General features: G+C 34.1%; 1 protein-coding gene across 1 annotated transcript; it reads right to left on the reverse strand.

Annotated features, from left to right (window-relative positions):
* Positions 1 to 5936: 5936 nt before the first annotated feature.
* On the reverse strand, positions 5937 to 8250 carry LOC107844112 (DNA ligase 1-like). The gene is made up of 4 exons (XM_016688606.1): positions 7696 to 8250; positions 6555 to 6665; positions 6125 to 6287; positions 5937 to 6079 (listed from the first exon to the last, which is right to left on the reverse strand). The coding sequence occupies exons 1-4, from the start codon at positions 8248 to 8250 to the stop codon at positions 5937 to 5939; spliced, it is 972 nt and encodes a 323-aa protein (XP_016544092.1).
* Between the last annotated feature and the right edge of the window lie 17831 nt (positions 8251 to 26081).

Below are 26081 nucleotides of genomic sequence, written 5' to 3' on the forward strand. Positions count from 1 at the left end.
CACTTTTCCGGTGTTATTTCCAGCGATCAACTCTAAATCAGTCCACAAACATCATAAGTTTGTCCATTGCACCCATTGTTGCCCCATTTGTTTGGTATCTTCTCAAACACACCACTTTCCACCATTGTTAAAAATCTTGAAACTATTCACATTACTCAAAACCACTTTAGAAAGTAAATTACAATAGCTCAGGCGACTCCAAGTTTATTTCTTTATTCCATAAACCCAAGGATCGTAGATTAGAAGCAATATTTATAATTCACGGTTTTCGTACGGATTACTGCCCAGTCATCGACCACTGATCGTCATTCATCGACCGTGAATATAACCCAAAATAGACCATAAGCATAATCTACCATAGACCAAAGCCTAATTTCACTATGTCTATTGTAGAATTTATTCTGGTTTATGGTGATTTCATGTGAGAATGGTTGGAGACTCCCAAATCCTAGAAATGGAGATCTTTTATGAAGGTGACAATCCCCGTTGTTGTTCGTCGCAATAGTTCGTACGACGAATTAGTTGCAAGTGTAATGTAGAGTGGGACTCTATATTGTGCACCGAGCGATGTGGTGATTAGTTATCTCATGAATTCGAGGGAAAAGGTGAATCCTACGATCATAAATAGTGATGTACGTGTGCTGATTTACATGATGGATATCGATGCAGATGGCTTTAGGCCTATTTTGAGGATAATATAGCTGAGAGGTTCGTCGAAGAACTGGTAAATTCATCAGAACCCCCCCTCCACACCGAGTAGTCATCGATGATTTCAGTGATTATGAGAACGATGACGATCAACCTATTAATACGAAAGATGATCCTATGCATATGAAAGAAGTTTCATCGGACTCGTAAGATGACAAAGAAGACCGTGGAATGGGATCACAAACAGGACATTCCTTCAACGATGGATCCAATTTCCATCTCAATCAAACATTCACCGACAAGAAAGAGCTCAAAATGCTACTAGATGCGGCAACGGTGAGGCAGTGTTTTGATTATTATTTGGAGAAGAATTGCTCCAAATTCTTGAAGGCAAAATATTTATCTGGTGGTTGTGGTAGGCTGTTGAGGGCAATGAAGTATGAAACCTCGTGCATATTTTGCATATACAAGTATGTCGGGTTGCACACATGCTGTATTGAACACGCACCCACAGGCATAAGAGATTGTCCTCCAAATTAATTCTTCACTATGCATAAATTATTTTCGGGATGGTAATGTTCCAAGCATAAGCGAAATACAAAGAATTGTGTTCAAGGAGTTGCATTGCTACGCAAGCTATTAAATGTGTTGGAAAGGAAGTGTAATTGAGAAGAACATCATTCGAGGGACACCGAAGCACGGATATGCTTGCTTGCCGGCTTTTTCCCACATGGTGGAGTTGTTGAATTCAGGGTCTTCTTGCTCTATCATGGTAAACCAGATTAATGGAGCGTTCGTTTACTACTTCTTAGCATTCGGAGATTGCATACGGGGACATGCCCATATGAGAAAGGTAATTGCCGTCGATGGTACACATTTATATGAAAAGTACGGGGGCGTATTGCCAAGTGCAGTTGCATAGGACACAAAAAATCATATCCTTCCAATTGCCTTTTGTGTCGTCAATAAAGAGAACGATGCTTCTTGGACCTTCTTTTTCCAGAAGTTGAAGTATATCATAGAAGATGAATCATATCTATGTGTCATCTCCGATAGGCACATCAGTATTGCCAATGCCTTCTCCCGTGTTTACAGTCATGCACACCATGGACTTTGCTTGAGGCACCTCGCTGAAAATCTGTGCGTAAATCAGCACTGTGGAGAACATCTTTATCTGTTCTACGCCATGGCAAAGGTGTATATTGTTTATGAATTTTGTGAGAATTTTGTCGAATTGAAGAATAATAGCCCCGGGGCAGCACATGTCCTTGAAAATGTGCTTGGTTTTGAGAAATAGAGTAGAGCATACTTCCCGGGCAATAGGCATGATGTGATAAACACAAACATCGCTGAGTGGCTCAACTCGGTGTTGATGGATGAATGGGAGTACCCCGTGTCGTACATATTCAATTCAATTGCTAGAAAATTTGGTAAAATGTTTAGGGAGTGACATGCCTTTGTCGATGGTCAAAATAACATATTTGTGCCTTATGTGGAAAGGATTCTAAGGGATAACAAGAGTATGAGCGATTCCTTGTATGTGACTAATGCAAACGGGGGTCTCAACCAATTCACGGTGTGCGGCAGCGGCGTTACTGCCACGATCAATCTGCTGGAGAGGAGTTGTTCTTGTCAAAAATTTAACTTGGTGAAAATGTCGTGCGAACATGCGATGGCAGCTTTGCGAGCAAAGTATGGCATAGGTTATGGAAACTTCATCTACGAGTACTCTTCGCCAATTTATAAAGCTAAAACTTACCTCCTCATGTAATCGAAATCTATTAACGTTGTCCCTCCAGAGGTCGAATGGACTATGCCACAAGAAGTGCAAGACAGTAAGATTTCTCCACCCCCCTACGATCGTAAACTCGGAAGGAAGAAAGTCAAATGCACTAAGGGCATCGGTGATACATTCAAGTCCAAAAGGAGGAATAGGTGTTCGATATGCAAGAAATCCGGGCACAAAAGGACCACATGTAGAATGGCCAACAAATTGTAGACAACCTTTTTTTTTGCTTCAGTTGTAAAACTACTGTTTTAGGGGATAAATGTTCGTTTTTGTAGAATTTAACCTTCAGTTGTAATTGAATTAATGCATTGTCTATGTTAGTCTATGTAAATTCTATGGTACATCGTTCCTACAGTCTATCAAATATTATGTATTGGTTATATAATTGCTTATCAGACATGCTATGTTGGTTTTTTTACCATGTTAACTCTCCAATCGATGCAATGAACCATTGTTTCCCATTCCCATTTAATGAAAAGCTGCAGAAACATCTGTTCACAAGAAAAATTACTGGTATACGCAAACCAAACATTTTCTCTTCTGACACACGTCGACTAACCATTGGGTGGATATATGAAGGGACTCTATCTATTAGTCTATAAGTAGAGTGCCTATTTCTACGTAACCCTTACGTTGTCCCTGAACCCAATATCAGAAACCCTCTTTTTCTTCTTCTTCTTCTTCTTCTTCACCCAAATCAGAAAATATGCCTCCAAGAGGATAGCCCTGTGCCCTGTCAGACGTGTTCCTCTAAGGCAATACGACCTCCTTCTAAGGAATGATTTCGATCACCTATTCTATGTCCTGGGTCAAGACCGCATCTACCTAGAGCGGAAACTCCGTAGAATTGCTCATTTCCTGAGGGCAATTCTGGAAAGGCTCAGAATGGATAGCCTTGACTACATCACCCCTCAGCATCCCCGTGAAATCTGTTGTTTAGTTTTTTATTTTCTTTTATGTTTATTAGTTTTTATTTTGTGTGCATTGTAGAAGAAGTTTTCTTATAGGATTGTTGTTAGAAGAAAAATTCTTCTTATTTTGCTTATTTTACTTGTTCTGGCCAATGTGCCAATGCTTTGAATGTAAAAAACGTATGATTATGCAATGAACAAAGAATTTCTGTTTTCAAATTGAATTTCCCTCTTTTTTGTTATAGTTATTTTTTACGTTAGCATCTGTAGTGAATGCATCTGTAAAAACAAATCACATAAATAGTTTATCGTCGATCACATAAAGAGTCTATCCTCGATCACATACTTCGTCAATCATTGACCAGACATAGTAGTCAATCATCGATCATGTGAATCGATGGAGCAACAGTTAAATTAAAATAGATAATACTAACAAGTTTTGGGGGCTGGTGGGATAAAATAATTAAATTAAAAATAATTTAAACTGATAATAACAAGTTTTGGGCTGGTGAAATAAAATAATTAAATTAAAATTAATTTAAACTGATAATAACATGTTTTGGGCTATTGGAATAAACTAATTAAATTAAAAATAATTTAAACTGACAATAACAGGTTTTGGGCAGTTGGAATAAAATAATTAAATTAAAAATAATTTAAACTGATAATAAATGTGTTGGGGATGATGGAATAAAATAATAAAATAAAAAATAATTTAAATAGACAATCTTAAACTGTTGGTGATTTAAATTAAAAATGATATAAACAGTAATTTTATTTTTTGGAACTGGGGGTGAAAGTTAATAAATTGCCGTACATCATGACCAACATCATCCATCAGCTAGCTACTAAAATATATTGTAGACTGGTATGGTATATCGTAGATCTACAGATGTACGAGTGCATCGAGGGATCTCTTAATTAGGCATAGACCACTGTGATCTACGTAGACTGATATAAACCAACACTCTGATGTTGTTTAAAAGAGAATAAATAAATTAAAAATAAATGTAGAATGGATTTCTACACATGTGAGGGAGTGTAAAAAAGTCACACAATCATATTAGAGGTTATACAAATTAGGGGTGGTGTATTAAGGAGTGTCTGGATGGGTAGTGGTTGAATGTTCAATAGCCTAAAGGTAATATTTTTCAAAGCACAAGTATGTTTTGTGGATGTATTTTGTATTTGATGACTACACATTCCACATACTCTTTAAATGACCACCCCCAAATCAAAAGATTAAGTGGAATGGATAGTGGTTGGAAAAAATATATCCACAAAACATACTTATGCTTTAAGAAACACTACTCTTAGGAGATTGAACATTCAACTACTAACCATCCACACACTCCTTAATACACTACCCTTAATTTGTATAACCTCTAATATGATTGTGTGACTTGTTTACACTCCCTCATATGTGTAGAAACCCACCCAACATTTATTTTTAATTTATTTATTATCTTTTAAACAACATCCAAGTGTTGGTCTATATCAGTCTGCATAGATCACAGGGGTCTACGCCTAATCAAGAGATCCATCGATGCACTCGTACAGGTATAGGTCTATGATATACCATAACAGTCTACAGTATATTTTAGTATCTAGTTGATGGATGAAGTTGGTCATGATCTGCAACGGTCTATTAACTTTTATCCCTAGTTTCAAAATATAAAATTACTGTTCCAACGGTAACAAACGGATTTTGCACTTAACACATCTTTATTTACTTTATATATAAAGTCGTCACTCCCTCATTGTTTTATCTCATTAACTTTGTTTTTGTTTAAAACCTCTACAATGTCTCAAACATCTCAAACATCCAATTCTACAAAGACTCTAATTTTTCATTGTGCGAATACAGCTGTCTTCAGGATGTCACGCACAGACTCAAATCCAGGTCGTAAATTTTATAACTATGCAATTGCGAAGATGAGTCGTGTATGTCATTTTTATAATTTTAAGTTAATCGTTATGTAATTATAATTTATTTTCTAGGATAATGGCGCATTCTCATTTTTTAAATGGCTCGATGAGCTATCACCTCTAAGTAGTCCATGAACGTTGAGTTCGGGACGCGACACATCAAATTTTCGTGGCTCCGCAAAATTTAATCTACTACAAGGGCTCCAAGAATACGAAGAAAATAGAGGTTTTCTTTTGAATTTGTTCAAAGAAACTGAAGAACAAAGGGATCACCTTAAAGTATTGCTACATGACACCCAAATACAGAGGGATCAACTAAAACAAAAATTGATTTTGGCCGAAGAAAGAGAGAATGGCCTAAAAATGATGTTGTGTTCTATAAAGCTAGTATTCGTTCTTTGGAAAAGTGTAACATGGATGTAGAGATATTGAATAAATAATAATACTTCTATTTTTCTACAATGTTAACACTGTTTTTGATAGAACCAAAGTCGATCAATCAACATATCAACTTAAAATTGAGCAGCATGGTAATGATAGACTATGAAAGAAGTATACGAAAGATTAGCTAAACATTCTATGATATAAAAGAGAGTTTCAAATATCCAACCAAACAGATCATTCAACACATTAACAATAAAATAATTCAAATGTCTTTTTCAAAAAATTTCCTCCTCATCAGCATAGGTGTTGTTGATTTCATCAACGATATCCATGAACCCATCTTGTTTTTCTTTCTCACCTTCTTTTTTTCCTTCACCTTCAACAATTGCTTCTTTCTGACCTTCCTTTTCTTCCTCAGCTTCATTTTTTTCTTCCCCTTTAGCAGCTTCTTCTTCTTTTTCACCAGCTGCGTCTTTATCAACTTCTTCTTTGTTAGCTTCTTCTTTTTCTTCTTCTTCTTCTTCTTCATCAGCTGTTGCTCCTATTTTTTCAGCTTCTTCTTTTTCCTTGGCTTCTTTCTCCTTTTTCCTTTCCCTCTTCTTTAACTGCTGCTGCTTCTTTTTCAACTTTTTATTCTTCAGTTGCAGCTGCTTCTTTTACACTTTCTTCTTGTCTCTTATCTTCTTTCATTTCTTCTTCTTCATCCTTCTTTTCTTCTTCTTTTCTCTCTTTCGCCACAACAAAGGCCAACTCATTCATTTTGCTTGTTTTTTTCTTCTTCATTCCTCTCCGATTCACGAAGGTCCACATGCACTGTATCATCATATTACAAAGTGTTACTGATATTGAAAGCTGAAAATTCATTAACAACATCAATTATTGAATGAAGTTACCTCTCTCGTGTTGTCGCTCATCCTGTTCTTTTTCTTCAGTCTTTTCTCTCTAATATAGGCAGCAATATCCAACATCGCTTCCTCGAGCGCAGCAACAAGCTTATAATGATCCTAAAGGGATAAAGTTCCCGCTGCATCTTTGGAGGTACTCGGAGTATCATCATCACCAATGCTTACTTCAACGGGGTTACCACCCAAATCCTTATCATCATCACTTCCTCATTTGAAATAAGGGCAGTCACCCCTTCTAACTCTTTCTTAAATCCATCGAGGGTGTTATTCTTCACCTCGTCCGTATATGGCTCAAAGGTAATCATGTAGTTCATCTTTATTTCAAGAATAGTAGGGATGATGTACGGGTGCACGTTCTACAAAATATCAATTAACAATTATATAACATTCGATACAACAGTAGTATTATTCTTGCATAATAAAAAATAAGTTCATACCTCAGTAACTTTTTCTTTGTACTTGAATGAGTCGCCTTCGATTATCTGGTCACTTTTTTTGTAGTGTGCCATCTGAGGATGCGGGGAGTGGGAAAGGGCTCATCCATTGATTTTCCAAGATAAGGAAAGGCCTCATACACCCAAACCTATAATCAGTACAATAGAGAAAAAAGAACTCAGAGTCTATGACAGAGTATAAATAAAATAAGAATCTACGATAAACTAACTAAAGGGTTTATGGTAGATACCATGAATGCCTAGGGAAATCCGAATAGAGCATAGGATGCCTTCTGTTTCTTATCAAATACTTCCATCTGCTTCTTCAGGTCACTTTTCTTCTTCAGATAATCCAGGTTCAGTTGAAATATCTTTTTCCCCCATGGATAATTCTCGAAGAAACTCAAAGAATCGACCATTCAAATCAGTTTTGTGTCGACAACCTTCGTCGAATCTTTTGCAAGCAACATAGTGTGCAAGAACCAAAGTAAACAACACTTAAACTTGTCGTCCTCGTTCAAATTATTCCCTCTGATCAAGTGTAACAAGTTGGCCACCATAATGTTTTTATTTTTCATCACCTTAAAGCAAAAATGCTCTCCCTTGTCTAACACCTACATCATTTTTTATTCACAGGGGTATGATGAGCAGTTCAGCCCCGTGATCAAACAAAATTCTTTCAAGCCAAAATAGACAGGCTTGTTGTTAATGCAGAACCACATCCCATGACGCATCTTATCCCTCTTGACGCATCGCAACAACAAATAATGGACCAACTGCCCATTGAACTTGAGATGTTTCGACAGGTTTCTTAGGTGTCCGAAACAGGACCACTTGAATCTTTTCTTCAACTCCTGGTCGACAAGAACTTGCTTAAATTCTTGATAAGCAGCCATTCTTGATCTGACCGATATCTTCGTTGGGAAAGATCCGACCTCGTCCATTATAGTTCGAAGTTCATACCACTCCACGAAAATGAACCTTAACAAACTTACGGATAAGGGATCATTGTCCCCATCATCACTGTTTCTCCCACTTTCCTTGCTCTCTTCACTGTCACGACTAACACTACGCTCGGGAAGGACATCTTCATTAGACTCGGCGTAGTCGCTTACCTCCTTTAAATCCGGATCAGATTCGGATACTTTCTCGTCAATTTTATTTCTTTTTGAGACATTTTCAGCTGCCTCGGCTTTTGTTTTTCTACTGCTACCTGCTTTTCCTTTAGTATGGATGATTTTTTTACCCATTTTCAACACAATCTACACCTGCAGAACAAATCTCCTATTTTCAGTTCATATACCATAAGTCTATCAATAGAAATAAGTCAATGCTCAAATGAAAAAAAAATAAAAAAAAAAAGAAATACCCTACCAAAATTTAACATGGAGTATCAAAATCAAACTAGTGTACCTAATCAAACTAATTAGCTATTAATCTTTCAATTTTCACTATTTCAGCCATCATATTTTAAAAGAATTTCATACGTCTAAAAATTTATTTCAATCTAGGGCATTCTGATTTCATAGACCATGGGTCGATTTCATAGACCACTGGTCTACGAATAGAAACAGGCGACTGTTGGAATCAAACTGCCAAAATAACTCTTCAAATAATGATTATTCCACCATTCCACCATCAAACAGTCTACTCCAAACATCAATAACTGTGAACCAAAATCCAACATGCAATATTGAAACACGACAATTGCTAAAAATCAAACCATTGCACCTAATCGAACTAATTAGCTATTAATCTTTCAATTTCCACTATTTAGGCAACCATTTTTTAAAAGAATTTCATACGTCTAAAAATTTATTTCAATCTAGGGCATTCTAATTTTATAGACCACAGGTCGATTTCATAGACCATGGGTCTATAGATAGAAATAACTTACTGTTCGAATCAAACTGCCAAAATAACTCTTCAAATAACGATTATCCCACCATTCAACACTTCTTTGCTAAAAAAAATGAAACTAAACCAAAACTCCTTAATCAACAAAATTCGAAAAAAAAAAATTCTACATCACTACGAATTGATTAGCAAAGAAACATGTTTAGATGGATCTACAAATGATCGAAACATGATTTTAACTAACCTTATGAAGCAAAAACGACCTCTTAGAGGTTGCAGAAGAAGAAAAAACGAAAATGGTGTTTTGGGAGAACTATTCTTCAAGCGGGAGTTGGAGAAAATTTAAGAGGAGAGAGAATTTTTTTTTTTTTGATATTGGAAGAAGTTGATGGGTGTTAGTGTATTATGTTAAATTTGTAGATGGGTGTTAGTGTATTATATTAAATTTGTAAAGTTAGAAAAATGATACAATGGTCCCTTGGCCCACATGTGGGCCAACTTTTTCACCTTTTTTTACACTTTTTTATAACCTAACCCAAAAAAATAATTCAAAAAGAAGTTTAGTGTCCCTTTGGCTAAATAGTTTTGAGAATGGTAGTTTTTGCCATTTTTTTCCTAGAAACTAGGGTCTTGGGGTTCTTGAGTTCCTCTTGGTCCAAATAAGAATTTGGTGTTGATATTCATTAGTCTTAGGGTCCTTTCTCATTGTTAGGGTTCTTAGATTATTGAATATTGTATGTCAAGTTTCTATACCTTTTGTAATCTTGATAATATTGTGTGGTTGAAACTAAAAGTCTAGTGAAGCCGTGTGTGGCTCTTTTGATTCACTAGCAAAATTATCATTTATTGTTCTTGTTGTAAACTCATTTTTCTAGTCAAAACAAGTGTTGAAGCCAAGTGAAGCCATGTGTGGCCTCTTTTGATTGACTAGCACTTTGTTGTTCTTATTGTTGCTTCTTGTGTTGGCTTGAATCTCTTGATACACACTTAGCTTTGTATCAATCCCCGATGTGCCAAAGTTGATCTTATTCAACTGCGGTTTGTAGATGATCTGCTGCTTTTCTGCAGAGGTGATGTTAACTCTTTTTCTTGCATGTATGGTAAATTTAAGACTTTTTCTGCTGCTTTAGGATTAGTTGCTAACCCATCCAAGAGAGCAGTATATTTGGGTGAAGTGTCAGTGTATGCAGGTACAACACCAAATATTTAAAGTGTTGGGTTTTGAAAAGGGTGAACTCCCATTCAGATATCTTAAGGTCCTGGTCGTTTGGTTGAGAAATTATTATTCCGGGATAACTAATATCGAGATTAGTTATCCCGTGATTACTCGGGATAACTTATCCCACCATGTATATGGAATAAGTTATCCCATCCCTAAGGGGAAAATGGTGGGATAAGTTATCCCGGGTTAGATTAATCCCTCCAACCAAACAAGGGATTAAGCGATCTTTTATTTTATCCCGAGATAACTCATCCCTTGGATTTTTTATACCTCAAACCAAAAGACCCATCCTGTTTGCAGTATAGTGTGAGCCACTAACTGAAAAAATGCTTCGTAGGATTTGCTTTTGGACAACTAGGTTCTTGTCCTATGTTGGGAGAGCACAGCTATGGAAGAGTGTTTTCTTCTCAATATAAATCGTTTGGACTTAGGTCTACATCCTCCCAAAGAAAATTATTGAGTTTATTGAGATGATTTGTAAGAGATTTCTTTGATCTGGGGCTGCTAAATTCAAGATAGCATGGGACAAGGTATGTACTCTGAAAGTTGCTGAAGGCTTGCATATGTTAAATGTGCATTGTTAGAGTTTGTGACCCAAATTTTGGTGATCCGATCCTGAAAAGTTTGCGGTGCGACTCATGTTTGTGATTTTTCGTGGGATCTGTGGTGGTAGCGTATAGACCTGTATGTTTTGGGGCCTAGGATTTATTTGTACGCACGTATTATATAAGTGCAATTAGTGTGTCGTTTTCGGACGTTCATAAAATACGTCATTCTCCTAGTTGTACTCCTCTCCATTATAGTGAAAATCCTCCTCCTCTGCCCGTGGTTTTTCCCGCAAAAATTTCCACGTAAATCTATGTGTTCATCTTGTTTTCTTTTACTTGTGGTTTGCTTATTGCTGTCCGATTCTTTACATGCATCTGTGGAACAAAGCAGCTATTAACAAACTGCATTGGGATTTATGCAAGAAAAAAGAGAAGCTATGGGTGATATGGGTGCACACTTATTATATCAATCAACTGCTTGGTCATCTATGCCTAAACAACCTCATGGATGATCAGGAAGATCTTTAAAGCCAAGCAATACTGGAAAATGTTGGGATCACAATAACAGAATTTACAACTATGCCCAAGTTCTCTATAAAGAAAACATATCAGGTACTGCAAGGTGGAGAAAGATAGTATGCAATAACCAAGGATGCCTCCAGAGGCGGAGCTACAGTATAATGGGGGGTTCGGACAAATTACTAGCTTTTGCGTAGATCCTGTATTTGTATTACAAAATTTAATCATTATAGATATATACTAACATGCGAACCCACATTGAAAAAAAAAAGCGGATGGCTTAGCGGTAAACTCTCAGAGCTCTCTTTCTAATTTTAAAAGAAATACTATTGTATAAAATAGATTATGCTTTACAATTGCAGATTATTTTTAAACCTTTACTTAAAAAATAAAATAAAAATTAGCAAGTAGGAATTTAAAAAAGTGACTATTCATTTCTTCAAATCACAAACTCTCAAAGTTTCAAACACTACAAGAAATTGCTTTATTTATGACCAACATTTAGGGATGAATTACTAATCTCGTCTCTAAAAATACATGTATTAGGACGAGATTATATGTTGGTCCTTAATATTGCATTTTTATTGTGAAGATAGAAAATTTGGTTCCTAAAAACAATTTTAACCGGTCCCAAATTATAATTCAGAAACATGAATGGGAGAAAGAACCGCCAAAAATAATATTAAAATTTTTAATAATATTTTTTTTATTTCACTTAATACATATATATACATGCGTTTAATCTCATTTTTATTAATTTTCTAATAAATTAAAAGGCTGCGTGCAGTTTTCCTCAATCAGAATACACTGTTGGTCGAAATACCCTAGCAATATCGATCAATACACACATACGCACATAGCAGCGATTGAGGGATCTAGCAATATTGATCAATACACATACGCACACGGCAGCTTTTTGCCAAATTCCTTGGGTGATTGCAATTTGTTGTATTCTATGTTCATCTCTCTCAAAGGTAGGCTTTCTATTTTATTTTGTTGCTATTTTTCTTCTAAAATTGTTCTAAATTCTTTGTTGCTTGGTTGTTGAGCTACTCGTATTCTTCATTCTCTATTCAGAATTTGTCATTTTTTTCTAATTTGTACAACTAATGGGTAATTTACTATGAAATATATCAATTGATGATCACTTATCGTCTCTCTACCTTCACAAAGTAAGGGTAAGGTCATAATTGTTGTGTACATACTATTATGAATGGAAATGGGTTGGGGCAGGTGCGGAATGGGTAGGTACGGGGCCGACTTAAAACATTCTGCTGAGATACGAGTCACTAGTTTGTTTGATTATCTACTCTCCGTAGTTGTTGCTTTTGTTGGGTTGAATTTTAGGTATCGGCAGTTCATATTATTTGTTGGGTTAAATTTTAGATATCGGCAGTTCATATGGTAAACTTAGAACTCGAAATCAGAAGATGATTTTATACTGACAATCTGAAAATGTAAAATCAGAAAGATGTTATCTGTTATATCTGTATTTTTGTATCAAATTAAAGTAGATCAGGATCTTCTGGTGCACACAAGTAATTTCATCTTGTTTCTCAATCTTTTGGTGCATACTAAACTATATTATTCTTAAGGTACTGTAGTTGAAGAGGCAGCTTTTATAGTTAATAGAAAAAGTAACTTGCATAGGGATCATTGCAACACTTGTCACTCGATTATATAAATAATAACAGATTGCTTTTGTTAAGCAAACAAAATTTTCTAAATGATGCCAAACTATATTATTATGTGTTTAGCTGCCAAAATAATCCATGCACATAGTTTTGATTTTCAATTATGTTGCAGCTTTTCTGCCAGTTTCTTTACAGGGAGTTATCTAAGTTACACATAGCAACTTGTGAGATTTCACTCAGAATGTTGTTATTGTTATTGCAGTAGCGACTTTATCAGAGTCGTGGGGAATTCTAGAATAGTTTTCATGTTCTCATATGTTTCATTGTCTGCTTTTATGCAATCAAAGAAGTGAACAACTTTAACGGTCTTATGGTCTGTTCTCGAAAAGTGGTTGACGCATAGTTAGTGGTCCAAATAATTTGTCAAAATCTAGAGTTCTGCAACTTTGGCGTCACAACAGAGGAATGGAGGAGGGCACACAGTTAGTCATATTATTTTCCTAATACTTAAATTAAATTATATACTAATAGTTATTTTCTTTCCAAAATTTTGTTCTTACAGATTTCTGAAGATTGATGTTACAAGTGAAGATACAAGTTCAGAGAATGCAAAACACTACTAAAAAAAACTAAAAAAACGACCACAAAAAATCGATCACGCACAGTGGTCGGAAAAAATCGACCACAAGTGATCGATTTTTTAATTTTTTAATTTTATTTAAAAAAAAAAAACGACCACATGTGGCCGCTTTTATAGTTTAAAAAATCAAAATAATTATTTCAATAATTTTTATATTAATTATTATTTATTTTACAAATAAAAATTAAAAAAATAATAAAACCAACCACTTGTGGTCGATTTTTTTTTTAAAACATTAATCTATTTTTAAAAAAACCGACCACAAGTGGTCAATTTTTAATTTTAAAAAAATATTTTTAAAAAAGCAACCACCAACCACGAGTAGTCGGTTTTTTAACTAAAAAAAATATAAAAGTAAATAATTTTAAGTAACCAATAATTATATATATGTAATCAACTATATATATTATTTTCATTAAAAATAATTATATATATATAATGTAATATATATATATATAATTTTTTGAAGTTACACTAATCACACGTAGTCGATAACCAGTATAATAACAATAATAATAAAAATCAATCATTCTTAAATTTTGTGAAAAATTACACTAAGAAATATATCAAATAAAATAAATAAATTATGTTAATCATAATTTTTATCTTTTACTTATGTTTCAATATATAAAATAAATATTTTCATTCGTATATACGTTAAATGACGTTAAACATGCATAATCTTTGTATAATGAATATGTGTATGTATATATCATATCGTTGAGATAATGATATTATGTTACTATTCCAGTCATCATAATGTAATATATAATCGATAATTCATCAGAATATAATGAACGTGTTCTATTATAAGATAATATACTTGTGGATGTGCTATATATAGTATGCATTCAAAAGTTCATATATATAAATATCTTTATATATATATATATATATATATATATATGTAGTGATCGATTGATGAACAATGTAGTCAAAACCTAGTATATTAAGCTAATCAAATATAATTAATTGATCACTCATCTGAGTATGTATAAGAAATACATTGCATTATATTATTGGATAATATACTTGCGTACGTATGTGATATATATAGAATGTATTTAGAACTTGATATAATCGATAGTGTGTGTATGTGTGTATATGTGTGTGTATGTATATATATTTATATATATATATATATATATATATATATATATATATAGTATATACATATTATACAGTGAAGGTATATTCTTTATAATAATTTTACTATTTGAAAGATTCCGATTTCGGTGAAAGGATTGCATTGCTTTTTTTTTTTTTGTGACAGCTTATCTCTTTCACTTTAATTTACGCCAAGCAAAGGTAAGTTGGTATTTCCTTGTTATTGTTCATATAGAAGCCTAGTGAAGCCGTGTGTGGCCTTGTTCGATTCTCTAACATTGTTGTTATCTTCTTGTTATTGTTCATATTGAAGTCTAGTGAAGTCGTGTGTGGCCTTGTTCGATTCACTATCATTGTTGCTGACATCTTGTTGGTCTTCTTGTTGCTAGTTTTAAATATGGTTTGGTTGTTGACTTAGTTACTTGAAAATGGTTAATTAGTGGGACTTTAAAGGAGATTTTTTTATTTGAATATGGTTTGGTTGATAGTTACTTGAAAATGGTTAAGTGTAGAGACTTTAAATTGGATTTAGTGTTTCGAATGTGGTTTCATTGGTGACTAAGTTACTAAAAAATGGTTTAAGTGTAGGGACTTTAAAGGGGATTTCTTGTTTTGAATGTGGTTTGATTGTTGACTTAGTTACTTGAAAATATTTAAGTGTAGGAACTTCAAAGGGGATTTTTTGCTTTGAATGTGGTTTGGTTGGTAACTTAGTCACTTGAAAATGGTTAAGTGTAGGGACTTTAAAGGAGATTTTGTGTTTAGAATGAGGTTTGGTTGGTGACTTAGTCTAAAAATGGTTAAGTGTAGGGACTTTAAAGGGGATTTTGTGTGTTGGATGTGGTTTAGTTGGTGACTTAGTCACTTGAAAATGGTTGAGTGTAGGGACTTTAAAGGGGATTTTGTGTTTTGAATGTGGTTTGGTTGATGACTTAGTTACTAGAAAATGGTTTTGTAGGGACTTTAAAGGAAATTTTTTGTTTTGAATGTGGTTTGGTTGGTGACTTAGTCACTTCAAAACGGTTAAGTATATGGACTTTAAAGGGAATTTTGTGATTTGAATGTGGTTTGGTTGGTGACTTAGACACTTGAAAATGGTTAAGTATAGGGACTTTCAAGGGGATTTTATGTTTTGAATGTGGTTTGATTGGTGACTTAGTTGCTTCAAAATGGTATAGTGTAAGGACTTTAAAGGAGATTTTTTATTTTGAATGTGGTTTGGTTAGTGACTTAGTTACTCGAAAATGGTTAAGTGTACGAACTTTAAAGAGGATTTTTTTATTTTGAATGTGGTTTTGTTGGTGACTTAGTCACTTGAAAATGGTTAAGTGTAGGAACTTTAAAGAGAATTTTTTATTTTGAATGTGGTTTGGCTGGTGACTTAGTCACTTGAAAATGGTTAAGTGTAGGGACTTTAAAGGGGATTTTGTGTTTTGAATATGGTTTGGTTGGTGACTTAGTTACTTGAAAATGGTTAAGTGTAGGGACTTTAAAGAAATTTTTTGTTTTGAATGTGGTTTGGTTGGTTACTTAGTTACTTGAAAATGGTTAAGTGTAGGGACTTTAAAGGGGAACTTTTGTTTTGAATGTGGTTTCGTTGGTGACTTAGATACTTGAAAATGGTTAAGTGTACGAACTTTAAAGAGGATTTTTTATTTTAAATGTGGTTTTGTTGGTGATTTAGTCACTTGAAAATGGTTAAGTGTGGAGAATTTAAAGGAGATTATGTGTTTAGAATGTGGTTTGGTTGGTGACATAGTTACTTGAAAATGGTTAAGTGTAGGGACTTTAAAGAGGTTTTTTTGTATTGAATGTAGTTAGCTAGGTAACTTAGTCACTTAAAAATGGTAAAGTGTAGGACTTTAAAGGGGATTTTATGTTTTGAATGTGGTTTGGTTGGTGACTTAGTCACTTGAAAATGATCAAGTGTAGGGACTTTAATGGGGATTTTGTATTTTGAATGTGCTTTGGTTGGTGACTTAGTTATTTGAAGATGATTAAGTGCGGAGACTTTAAAGGGGATTTTTTTTTTAATGTGGTTATATATTAATATTATTTTTTATTTCTTCTAATAGCTGATTCATCAGTCGCAACGGATGGGGAATTTGATGCATCAGCAACACTGTTGAATATATGTGTTTTTGTTTTAGACAAAAAATCACGACCAACCTTCACCTTGTTTTTCTTAACCATCATCATATAAGTTAATTAATCCAATATTGTGACTTTTTTTATTATATAATAAATAATTTTATAAAACAAATTCAAAAACAAATATGGTGAAAAGTCACGATCAGTTATTAAAATTAAATAACCGTTCTTTTACGGTTATAAATTGTGTTTATTATTTATTTCCTTTTTATTTATTTACGAAACATTTTTCATATTAAATAATCGAAATGTCATGTCTTTTTCACCCTCTCAATAACAGCATTAACCCTTTTTTATTAATAACCGTCTGGTGCAACATATGATCGATCTATCGTATCAGATTAACCTCTGTTGACACAAATTGCTCAATCTCCACCACCAACTGTCGACATGTTAAGAACAAGGAATTAACATAATAATTATTAAATACCAAATAAGAATTAAAAATCTAAAGTCGACCTCCAAATGAAACATAGATTTTTGAATCCCTTGGGTAGATCCGATATACGAAAGGAGGAAAATATATACACTAAAATAAAAAACATTACCTAATTATTATTATTACTACTATTATTATTATTGTCAATCAGATATTTTTCATCTGACAACCTTGCTCCTCAGCCTTGCTCCAAAGTCAGTCAAATCTCTCTGGAGTCTATCAAATTGCCTTTGAAGTTCACGCAAGGACTCGATATGAATAATTTTGTACGAATTTGGATCATTCATATTTGTAAGGAGGGACCTATTTATAAATTATTGTATCTCGAAAAGAAAAGAAAATTGCTTTAAAATAAATCTAATAGATGGGTAATCTGTTGCAAAATATATTCTTTCTGTTAAATAACTTTCAACATATTGGAAATCTTTTGCACAAATGTATATATCTGTTTGATTTCTCCAACAGATACGCATATGTTGCAATAGGTTGATCATCTGTCGTAACAGATGTCTCCAATTATTTGATAATATAAATAGATGTGGTATCTGTTGCAACTAACTAGTCATCTATTTATTCAATTTAAGCCATAGATGGGCTAGGAAGAATAAGGTGCGTGCAGATGGATCCACTATCATATGTGTGGGAGTTAAGTATGTATTACTGATATGGTCACTGGGATAACACACACAAAGTACAATATTTTTGTGAATGCAGTTTTTAACTGATTAGGCACTGATCATTCAAACAAGATCCTGCATTGTACCATTAAGTTTGATGGGTTCGAAATTGATAAGGCTGAGGACCTCATGAAGATGGTGCAGATACCCTGTTATGATTACTGACGATTGTAGCTCGTGTTTATGCATGTCAAGTTTTGAGAAGTGATCAATATTTATCGTTATTGTAGAGAACCAATAGCGATTAGACTTAACTTTAAGTGTGCATTGGACTCTGAGAAAACCTTGAAGCCTCGCACTGCATCAAATAAGAATGGAAAATCAATAGAAATTTCCTTGGCCCAAATTTATATGGTTGGGTTACTCGCTCGAGGTGATGATTATATGCCAGAAGGTGCGGCAGGAGAATACTATACATCTGAGGGCTAATTGAAGAAGAGACATAGGGTAGAAAGTAACTTCTAATGAATCTAGCCGATGAAATTATCTTAAAACATGCGAAATCTGAATCAAGTACAAATATGAAAGTGTATCCGGTAATGTAATTTCATCTGTTGTCTCTTTGAAAGAAAAATAATACAGATGGACACTTTGCTAGGGAGCTGCGTGGTCGGAAAAATCACCTAGATAGAAAATAGGAAAAGACTAACAAAGCAGCCTCATGAGAATCGAGGGTTGAAATGATGTACAACAAGTCTAGAAAACTTACGCCAATAACAACTGCAGTAAAAATAAGGAATCTAACTGAAGGCCACAATTTCTGAATTTTAAATTTCAACCCATGCCTTCTTGTTTGTGTTTTCAATCAGGTCCACTGCCGTTGACTTGATCAAAACCACAAACAAAAGTGAAAGGCAAATAGAGTATCATTACTTAGCAATATGGATTAATTGATTATATTTTCTTGCCGTAGCATGCTTTCAACATTCCTTGGAGAAGATCATATGCTTGCTGTAGTATGTGAATTCCGATAATTTTTAAGCTTGCCTCCAGGTTGCTGATTCTGTATTTAAACTGGTCGTTGTTGTCTTCGAAGTTGGTAAGGAGTTCCTCATCTCTTGTGAGCTCGATCAGGGAAACCACCTTCAAAGTTGTGCCATTTTCGGTGCCCTTCAGAACACTTTCTTCAGAAGCCTTAAAGGATACATGGAGGGTCGCTAAGTTTGCTTTAGGTCAGAATGTGTTGATGCACGTTGAAGATATGGTCTCAATAGTTGAATAACACACTTTTATCGAGCGTTGCTCCATGAATCTTGCTCAACCAATTTGATAAATTAATAAGCAAGGAGTTATATAACATGTGATCTAAACCAACTCTACCAAGCCTATCAAACGTTACGTAACTCCGAGCTCATTACCCTATCAAAAAAATATGACCGAGTTAGTGCGCAAATCAAACAAGCTCAATCTGTCAGCCTTTCTGCTGATCATTCTTCTCCAATATAGATGACAAGATATCTGCTATGCAAAAGTCTACACCGTCGTCAGACATGCTTGCCAGGGAGCAATTCTTCAAAAGGCATCAACAGATATCTTTAACCCTCGATGTCTGTGAGACTACTTTGTTGGTCTTCTTCTATTTTCTATCTAGGTGATAATCCCGACCACACAACTCCTTAGCAAAGTGTCCATCTTCATTATTTTTCTTTCAGAGAGACAACAGACGAAATTACATTACCGAATACACTTTCATATTTGCAGTTGATTCAGATTTTGCATATTTTAAGATAATTCCATCGGCCAGATTCGCTAGAAATTACTTTCTACCCTATGTCTCTTCTTTAATTAGCTCTCAGATGATATAATATTCCATCAACCACCCATTTTCCCTCGAAGGCATTCTCCTACCGCACTTTCTGGCGTATAATAATCACCCTGAGCGAGCAACCCAATCATATAAATTTGGGCTATGGCAATAACTATATTGATTTTTCATTCTTGTTAGATGCAGTTCTAAGGTTCGAAGGCCCTCTAAGGGTCCAATGCATCCTAAAAGCTAGTCCAATGCCTCTCTTTTAGAACGACGACAGCCAACACCCAATGGAATTTATCACCACAATTGATTGGGATGTATACTTCGTCGACCAAATGCCAAGGTAAGCCAGTCAGAATTCTAAAACCTTTGATGATGTTTATTAAACATTCCTCGTTTCGGGAAACTTCTGCCTGTTGTTGACAATGCCTATCGTAGACATTATTAATGTAAACTTTGTACAAACAATTGTCTGTCGTGTATCTGTATTGTTCTTATGTTTACAATTTGGCCTTCTTTCGGAGGTAGTAAAAAATAACATCGATGTGCTGCATATATTATCAAACATTTTGGATTACGTGATGAAAAATCAATACACAGATGCAATTAAGTAAAGTATTAATTAATAGTAATATTTATGGCATTTAAACCTCATCATTCCAGCAAATTTGGGGTTGTGACATCAAATAAAACCAATTTTTCATTTCGAAATGTGCAACAAAAAAGTTAAATATATCAAAACCAAGACTCGATTCATTCACTTTATAGCACTCGTCATTTTGTTTTCTACATGATGATTTATATGTGTTAATGTCAGGTTCTTACAACAAGAATTATATAAACCAATATCTATAAAATTGATTTATGTACCTGCCGGCATGATGCTTTAAAAACCCATCAGCAATCCATTCTGAATAGTTGTTGATCAACCGTGTTAGTTTTTTTGGAGCCTCGTCTGAGATGTTGAACCCTTCAAATGGATAATTCTTCTGTTCTCCCAAACTGACAGACTCCACATTTTCTTCTTATTTGGAAGTAGTTTATGGATTATTAATTGTGATATTATGCTCTTCGGCAGTATCTTCTACTATGACATCCACCTAGAAAGCCAGAATTGTTAATGCTAAGTAAAGATATACAACAGATTGTCCATCTATTGCAACAGATGAGTCTTATGTTGCATCAGATGGAGGGACAAATTCAAACAGGCAAATTAGAGCAGTACAATAATTTCGAATAGATGACCCATCTGTTGTAACATAAGACTCATCTGTTGAAACAAATAACGAATCTGATGTAACAGGTTAGACAACAGTTGCAACAGATGTATGCATCTGTTTAATAATTTTCAGTAGTATGTGCTTGTTTTTTTTAGAACAGATGATGTACATTCACTTTTTTCAGCTCATGCTGCTCTCCTGTGGCCCTTGCACACTGAACATCAGTGTAAGACAAAGACAGAAGCGTTGCAATCTTGCTTTTTTTTTATGCTTGATGATTCCTTAGAAGTGTCTTTCCTTCTCTTCTTAGCCTCCTTGATCTCTGGTGGAGTGCCTGGATATAAAATCCTCTTTGATAGAATGACACCCCTTTTAGATGTCATTTCCTTTACAAAAGCAGTTAGTACATTAATAGCATTAATCACTTCATCGTGTTTCGCCTTGCAGTCTTGACATTTGCATGCAGAACATTCACTAGATGTGGCAAAATCTGGGGAAAAATCTGCGCTACCATTATAATCAAAATCATAACGGCTTGCTCCAAATAATTCTATTTTTATTCTATGAATGACCTTAGGGTCCGATAAAGTTTGCACAGACCATAACGTAAGAAAAAGTGGCATCTTCGACTCTCGATTGGTCGGAACAAGCCACAGATGGACAATCTAAAATAAATTGGTACATACATTAAGAATGATGATGAAATCATTTAATCATTAATTAAAACAAAAACTTGATTAAAATTGGACTTACTGCTTCCTTGGGGGGATTGAAAAGATCAAGAAATTTTGTATTTTTATCGGTTTCGGCTAACAACCATCCCAGAATTCTTGGGCAGGAAACTTCTTCCTGGTAGTTCACTTGTTGTCTCAAATAAGGAATGACTTCAAATTCTCAAGCCTATAACATAACACCAACAAATCAAAAGCATTATTGAATAAAAAAATGATGAATCATATCATGATAAAAGAAATACTTACCATGAAGGCCCATGAAAATCCATATAAGTTGACTGTTTTTGGCGTTAGTGGAGTAAACAAATATTTGACAGTCATTTTGAAGCTTTCACAACCCCAAGGATAGCTGTTAAATACCTCAAGATCCTCGGAGATATTTATTAAATCTAGGCTTATGTTGTTGTTAACGTCTCTTGCCCAAAGAACATTATGTACAAACCAAACCAAGCACAATTATTGTTTGTGTTTTTTTGAAAGTCCTTTACCTTTCAACGCTTCTATCAGATTTTTTTTAAGCTTGGACCAATAATGGACACCAAGTCATCACGATCACTTGACTTGCCTTTACCTTTTTTCGGTGTGCGAGGTGCTTTTTTGAATCAGAGTAGGTATAACTTGAGAAGGAGAAGGAGGATAACATTTTAGTCCGGTAACTATGGCAAACTCCTTCCAACTAAAACAAATAGGAATGATGCAGTAATTTATTCACACCTCATCCATCTTATCTTTGTTTTCATACATAAACCTGTGTTTGAGAAAATCACATACCATTTTCATCTGGAAACGAGCATTGTTGTCCTCCGGCAAATCAAGATATTTCCCAAAGCAGCTTTCCCGGGAATAAAAATCCAATTTTTATTCTCAAAGTATTTTTCTGAAGGCGTTGAAAGATTTTTTCATGACTGACTTAACCACGAGATCACCCGTTAAATTTGTGGCACCATCGCACTTCATTCTCACAGGATAATGATCAATGCTGAAGGTTTTGATCAAATCTTCGGCAGAAGGGCTATTAGCGTTTGGATCATCTCTTTTGAAAGATTTCTCCTCCCCGTGTTCATTATCTTCTACTCCTGATTGAGATAACGTTTGTAAAGCAAGCTCATAGAGTGGTGGATGTAACCGAGCTTCTGCACTTGTTCCTTTACTTGGACTTGATTCAATTTCTTTTCTTTTGGGAGCCATATTATCTTAAATTAACAGGAACATAACACAAATTATAATTGATTAATGCATAACAGTAATATAACAGTTCCAATAAACCACTAATCTGTTGCACCAGGTATGTTATTTGTTGCAACATATAACCAACTTGTTGCAAAGAATGAGTAATTCGTGAAAACCATAAAAATAGATCACTAATCTGTTGCACCTGGTATTTTATCTGATGCAATATATAACCGAACTGTTGCAATGGATGAGTAATCCGTGGGAACCATAAAAATAGATCACTAATCTGTTGCACCTGGTATTTTATCTGATGTAATATATAACCGACTTGTTGCAACGGATGAGTAATCCGTTGGAAACCATAAAAATAGATCACTAATCTGTTGCACCAGGTATGTTATCTATTGCAACATATAACCGACTTGTTGTAATAGATGAGTAAACCATTGAAAAGAATAAAAATAAATCACTAATCTGTTGCACCAGGTAGTTTATCTGTTGCAATATATAACCAACCTGTTGTAACGGATGAGTAATCCGTTGGAAATAATAAAAATAGATCACTAATCGGTTACACCAGATATATTATCTATTGCAATATATAACTGACCTGTTGCAACGGATGCGTAAACCATTGGAAAGTATAAAAATAGTCACTAATCTGTTACAAAATGAAGAGTAAACCGTTGGAAAGAATAAAAAAAGATCACTAATCAATTATCTGTTGGAGCAATATTGTTTAGATTTCTTCCAAACAGAAGAGTCGTCTGTCACAACAGATGAATGATCTGTTAGATTGTTTACCTATTGCATTAGATTTTCATAGTTGCATCAAATTTTCATCTGTTGCATCAGATGTTTCCATCTGTTGCATCAGATGTATTCATCTGTCACATCAGATGTTTCATCTGTTGCTGCACCATTTTTACCAAGACAAACAACAAATCAATCCAGCAACACCAACACATCATACACACACGCGGCACACTAAGAACATCAACTGTGACCAAAAATCACCAACAAATTTGAATCAACAGTGCAACAACAAGAAGAAGAAATGCCAGAAATAAGGGTTTTATTCAGTCCACATTTCAATACTAGAAAAGTAGTTGGCTCAAGTTCCTCCGTTTCTTCATTATTTTTTACTTGTGAAAAAAGAAATGGGATGACGAAAAACTAGAAGTTATTGTCGCCAGAGAAGTTTTCACGTTGATTAATAGTTGAAAGTCGAAAAGAAACTTGCTCGACTATTTATCGCTAGAGGTTGAAGGGAGAAATTTTGCAGAACTACTGGTTGGGAGAGAGTTGAGAGAAGCTTGAGAGAGAGAGAGTGGTTGGTTTAGATTGAAGAGGGGTGTGGGTTGGGTTGATTTGTATTTTTAAAAAGATTAGAAAGTTTTCAAAATATTAATCAAGTCTACAATTACCTTAATCAAGTTTTCTAATGATGTTTGACCCTTTAAGTTGGTCAATGTCACCAATCCTTCATTCAAGACTTAAAAGACACCTTTCCTTCAATTTTCCCAAGTGGGTCTCTTTGCTTTGCATTTTAGCTGTTGACTCTCATTCTTGTTATACGTGTGCAAGTGTGCTTATCATTGTCATTCAAAAATTGATTCTTGATATTTTCTTTTGCTTTGAAATATGTCACTTTTATGCCTTGAACGTATATTAATTTCTTTATCTTTTTTTTGCATGCAATTTAGTATAGAAGTGTATCAATTTGGTATAAAAGTGTATCAATTGAGTATAGAGACTGCATGTGCCCAATTGGGCCAAATGGCTAAAAAAAAAATTAAAAATAGCCGACTGGCTACAGTTGTCCACCTTTTCAAATTGTGGCAATTTTTTTAAAAAATGACCAGCCCATGTCCTTTTCCCAATATAGATTAGGATAGCTGATGATGGGCTGAAAACCCAAATTAGTTTAGGACAAGTTTATTGGTTTAAGTATAACGGCTTAAATCTTCTAATTTCTCCCTTTCCCCTTTTATGTGCTTATTTTGCTTTTCATTTTTTTAGACATTTTAAATCTCCTACTAAGTCGTCAAAATTTATTTATTATACAAATCTTTTCCTAAATTCACTTTCTTTTTTAAAAAAACCAACTTCTTCTTTTTTCAAAGTTAGTCAAAGATAGTTTTCAAACGGTTCGGATAACCGCAAGTTAGCGAATATTTTAGGTGCCTTAAAAACCTTCCTAAAATGTTAATAGGAACCGCTTACCTAGAATTTCAAAACTTAAATGATTTTTCTGTTTTGGATCATTTAAAGTAATTTATAAAGGTTTTCTCAATTCCTTTTCAAAAATTAAGTGGTGACTCTAAAAGTCAAAATTTCTGCAAAACAGGGCCCATTAAGAGGAAGCTCTCTCTACCAAGAATTTTTTTGTGTATACCCAAAATTGAAACCTCAGACCTCTTCTTAAGGAAGAAGCAACTTCATTCACTGCATTACATCCTTTTGAGAATCCTTATGAATCTTAGTTATTGATTCTCGTGGTAGATACTAATATGTTTGTTGATGAGTGGACTCTTTTCCTTAGTCCACCTCTATCACAAAAAATTACCTTAATTATCTTCAGATAAAAATTAAAATATATCAATTGTGTGCTATATCAATATACTAAAAATGGGTGAAAATTGATAGCCAATAATCAGCCGACAAAAATTGACCGACGTCGTCAATTTTTGTAATCCTCACTTTTTATTATTGATAAAAGTTAGACTTTAATTAAAAATAATAAATGATAATCAATAAAAATAATAGTTTATACTCACAAATCTTTCAATTTTAGCCACGCGATTACTCAAATATTGTTTGATGCAATGAACAAAATAGGAAAGTTTTAACATGTTAGTATCAGAAAAAAGAGATATAGAACAGTGGTCGCTCTCAACAAGTAAAAATGGCACATGTGTACATGTTAGTGTCAAATAAGAGACAAAAAAATTTAATATAGTCACCATGAGTGTTTTGGTTATTTGTACTTCCTTGAATATTAATTATTGACTCTTGCTAGATATTACCATGCATATTTGCTGATGAGTGCTCTATCACAAAAAAGCATACAAATTATCTACGTATAAAATTAAAAAATATTAATATTCTATTCTATATCACTACTTAAAAATGGGTAAAAGCTGATCATCAAATATCGGCCGACGTTGTTAATTTTTTCCTATATTTTGAATTTCGTTAATAATATAAATCAAGAATGGTGTTTTTTTATCGCCACAACTGAAAAGTGTAAACTTGATCAAGCTCATCGTTAAAAAGATGTCTCAAGTTTTTTTTTCTTTCTTTTTTATTTTTTACAAAATAGTTGGTTTTATCCAAACATTTTTTAGAATTACTAAAATTCCTCGATCGATTTAGTCCATATGCATACATCACATTCTTCAGAA

This window comes from Capsicum annuum, chromosome 10 (genome assembly GCF_002878395.1).
Source record: "Capsicum annuum cultivar UCD-10X-F1 chromosome 10, UCD10Xv1.1, whole genome shotgun sequence".
Classification (NCBI taxonomy): Eukaryota; Viridiplantae; Streptophyta; class Magnoliopsida; order Solanales; family Solanaceae; genus Capsicum; species Capsicum annuum.

What these genes read in the sequence shown, in the direction of transcription:
- LOC107844112 (XM_016688606.1), bottom strand. Translation starts at nt 8,250, where the DNA reads ATGGGTAAAAAAATCATCCATACTAAAGGAAAAGCAGGTAGCAGTAGA. An exon ending in TGAGCGACAACACGAGAGAG is followed by an intron (nt 6,288 to 6,554) that starts GTAACTTCATTC and finishes AAGAATAAAAAG; the next exon opens with TTGAAAAAGAAGCAGCAGCA. An exon ending in AGTTGATAAAGACGCAGCTG is followed by an intron (nt 6,080 to 6,124) that starts GTGAAAAAGAAG and finishes AAAAAAATGAAG; the next exon opens with CTGAGGAAGAAAAGGAAGGT.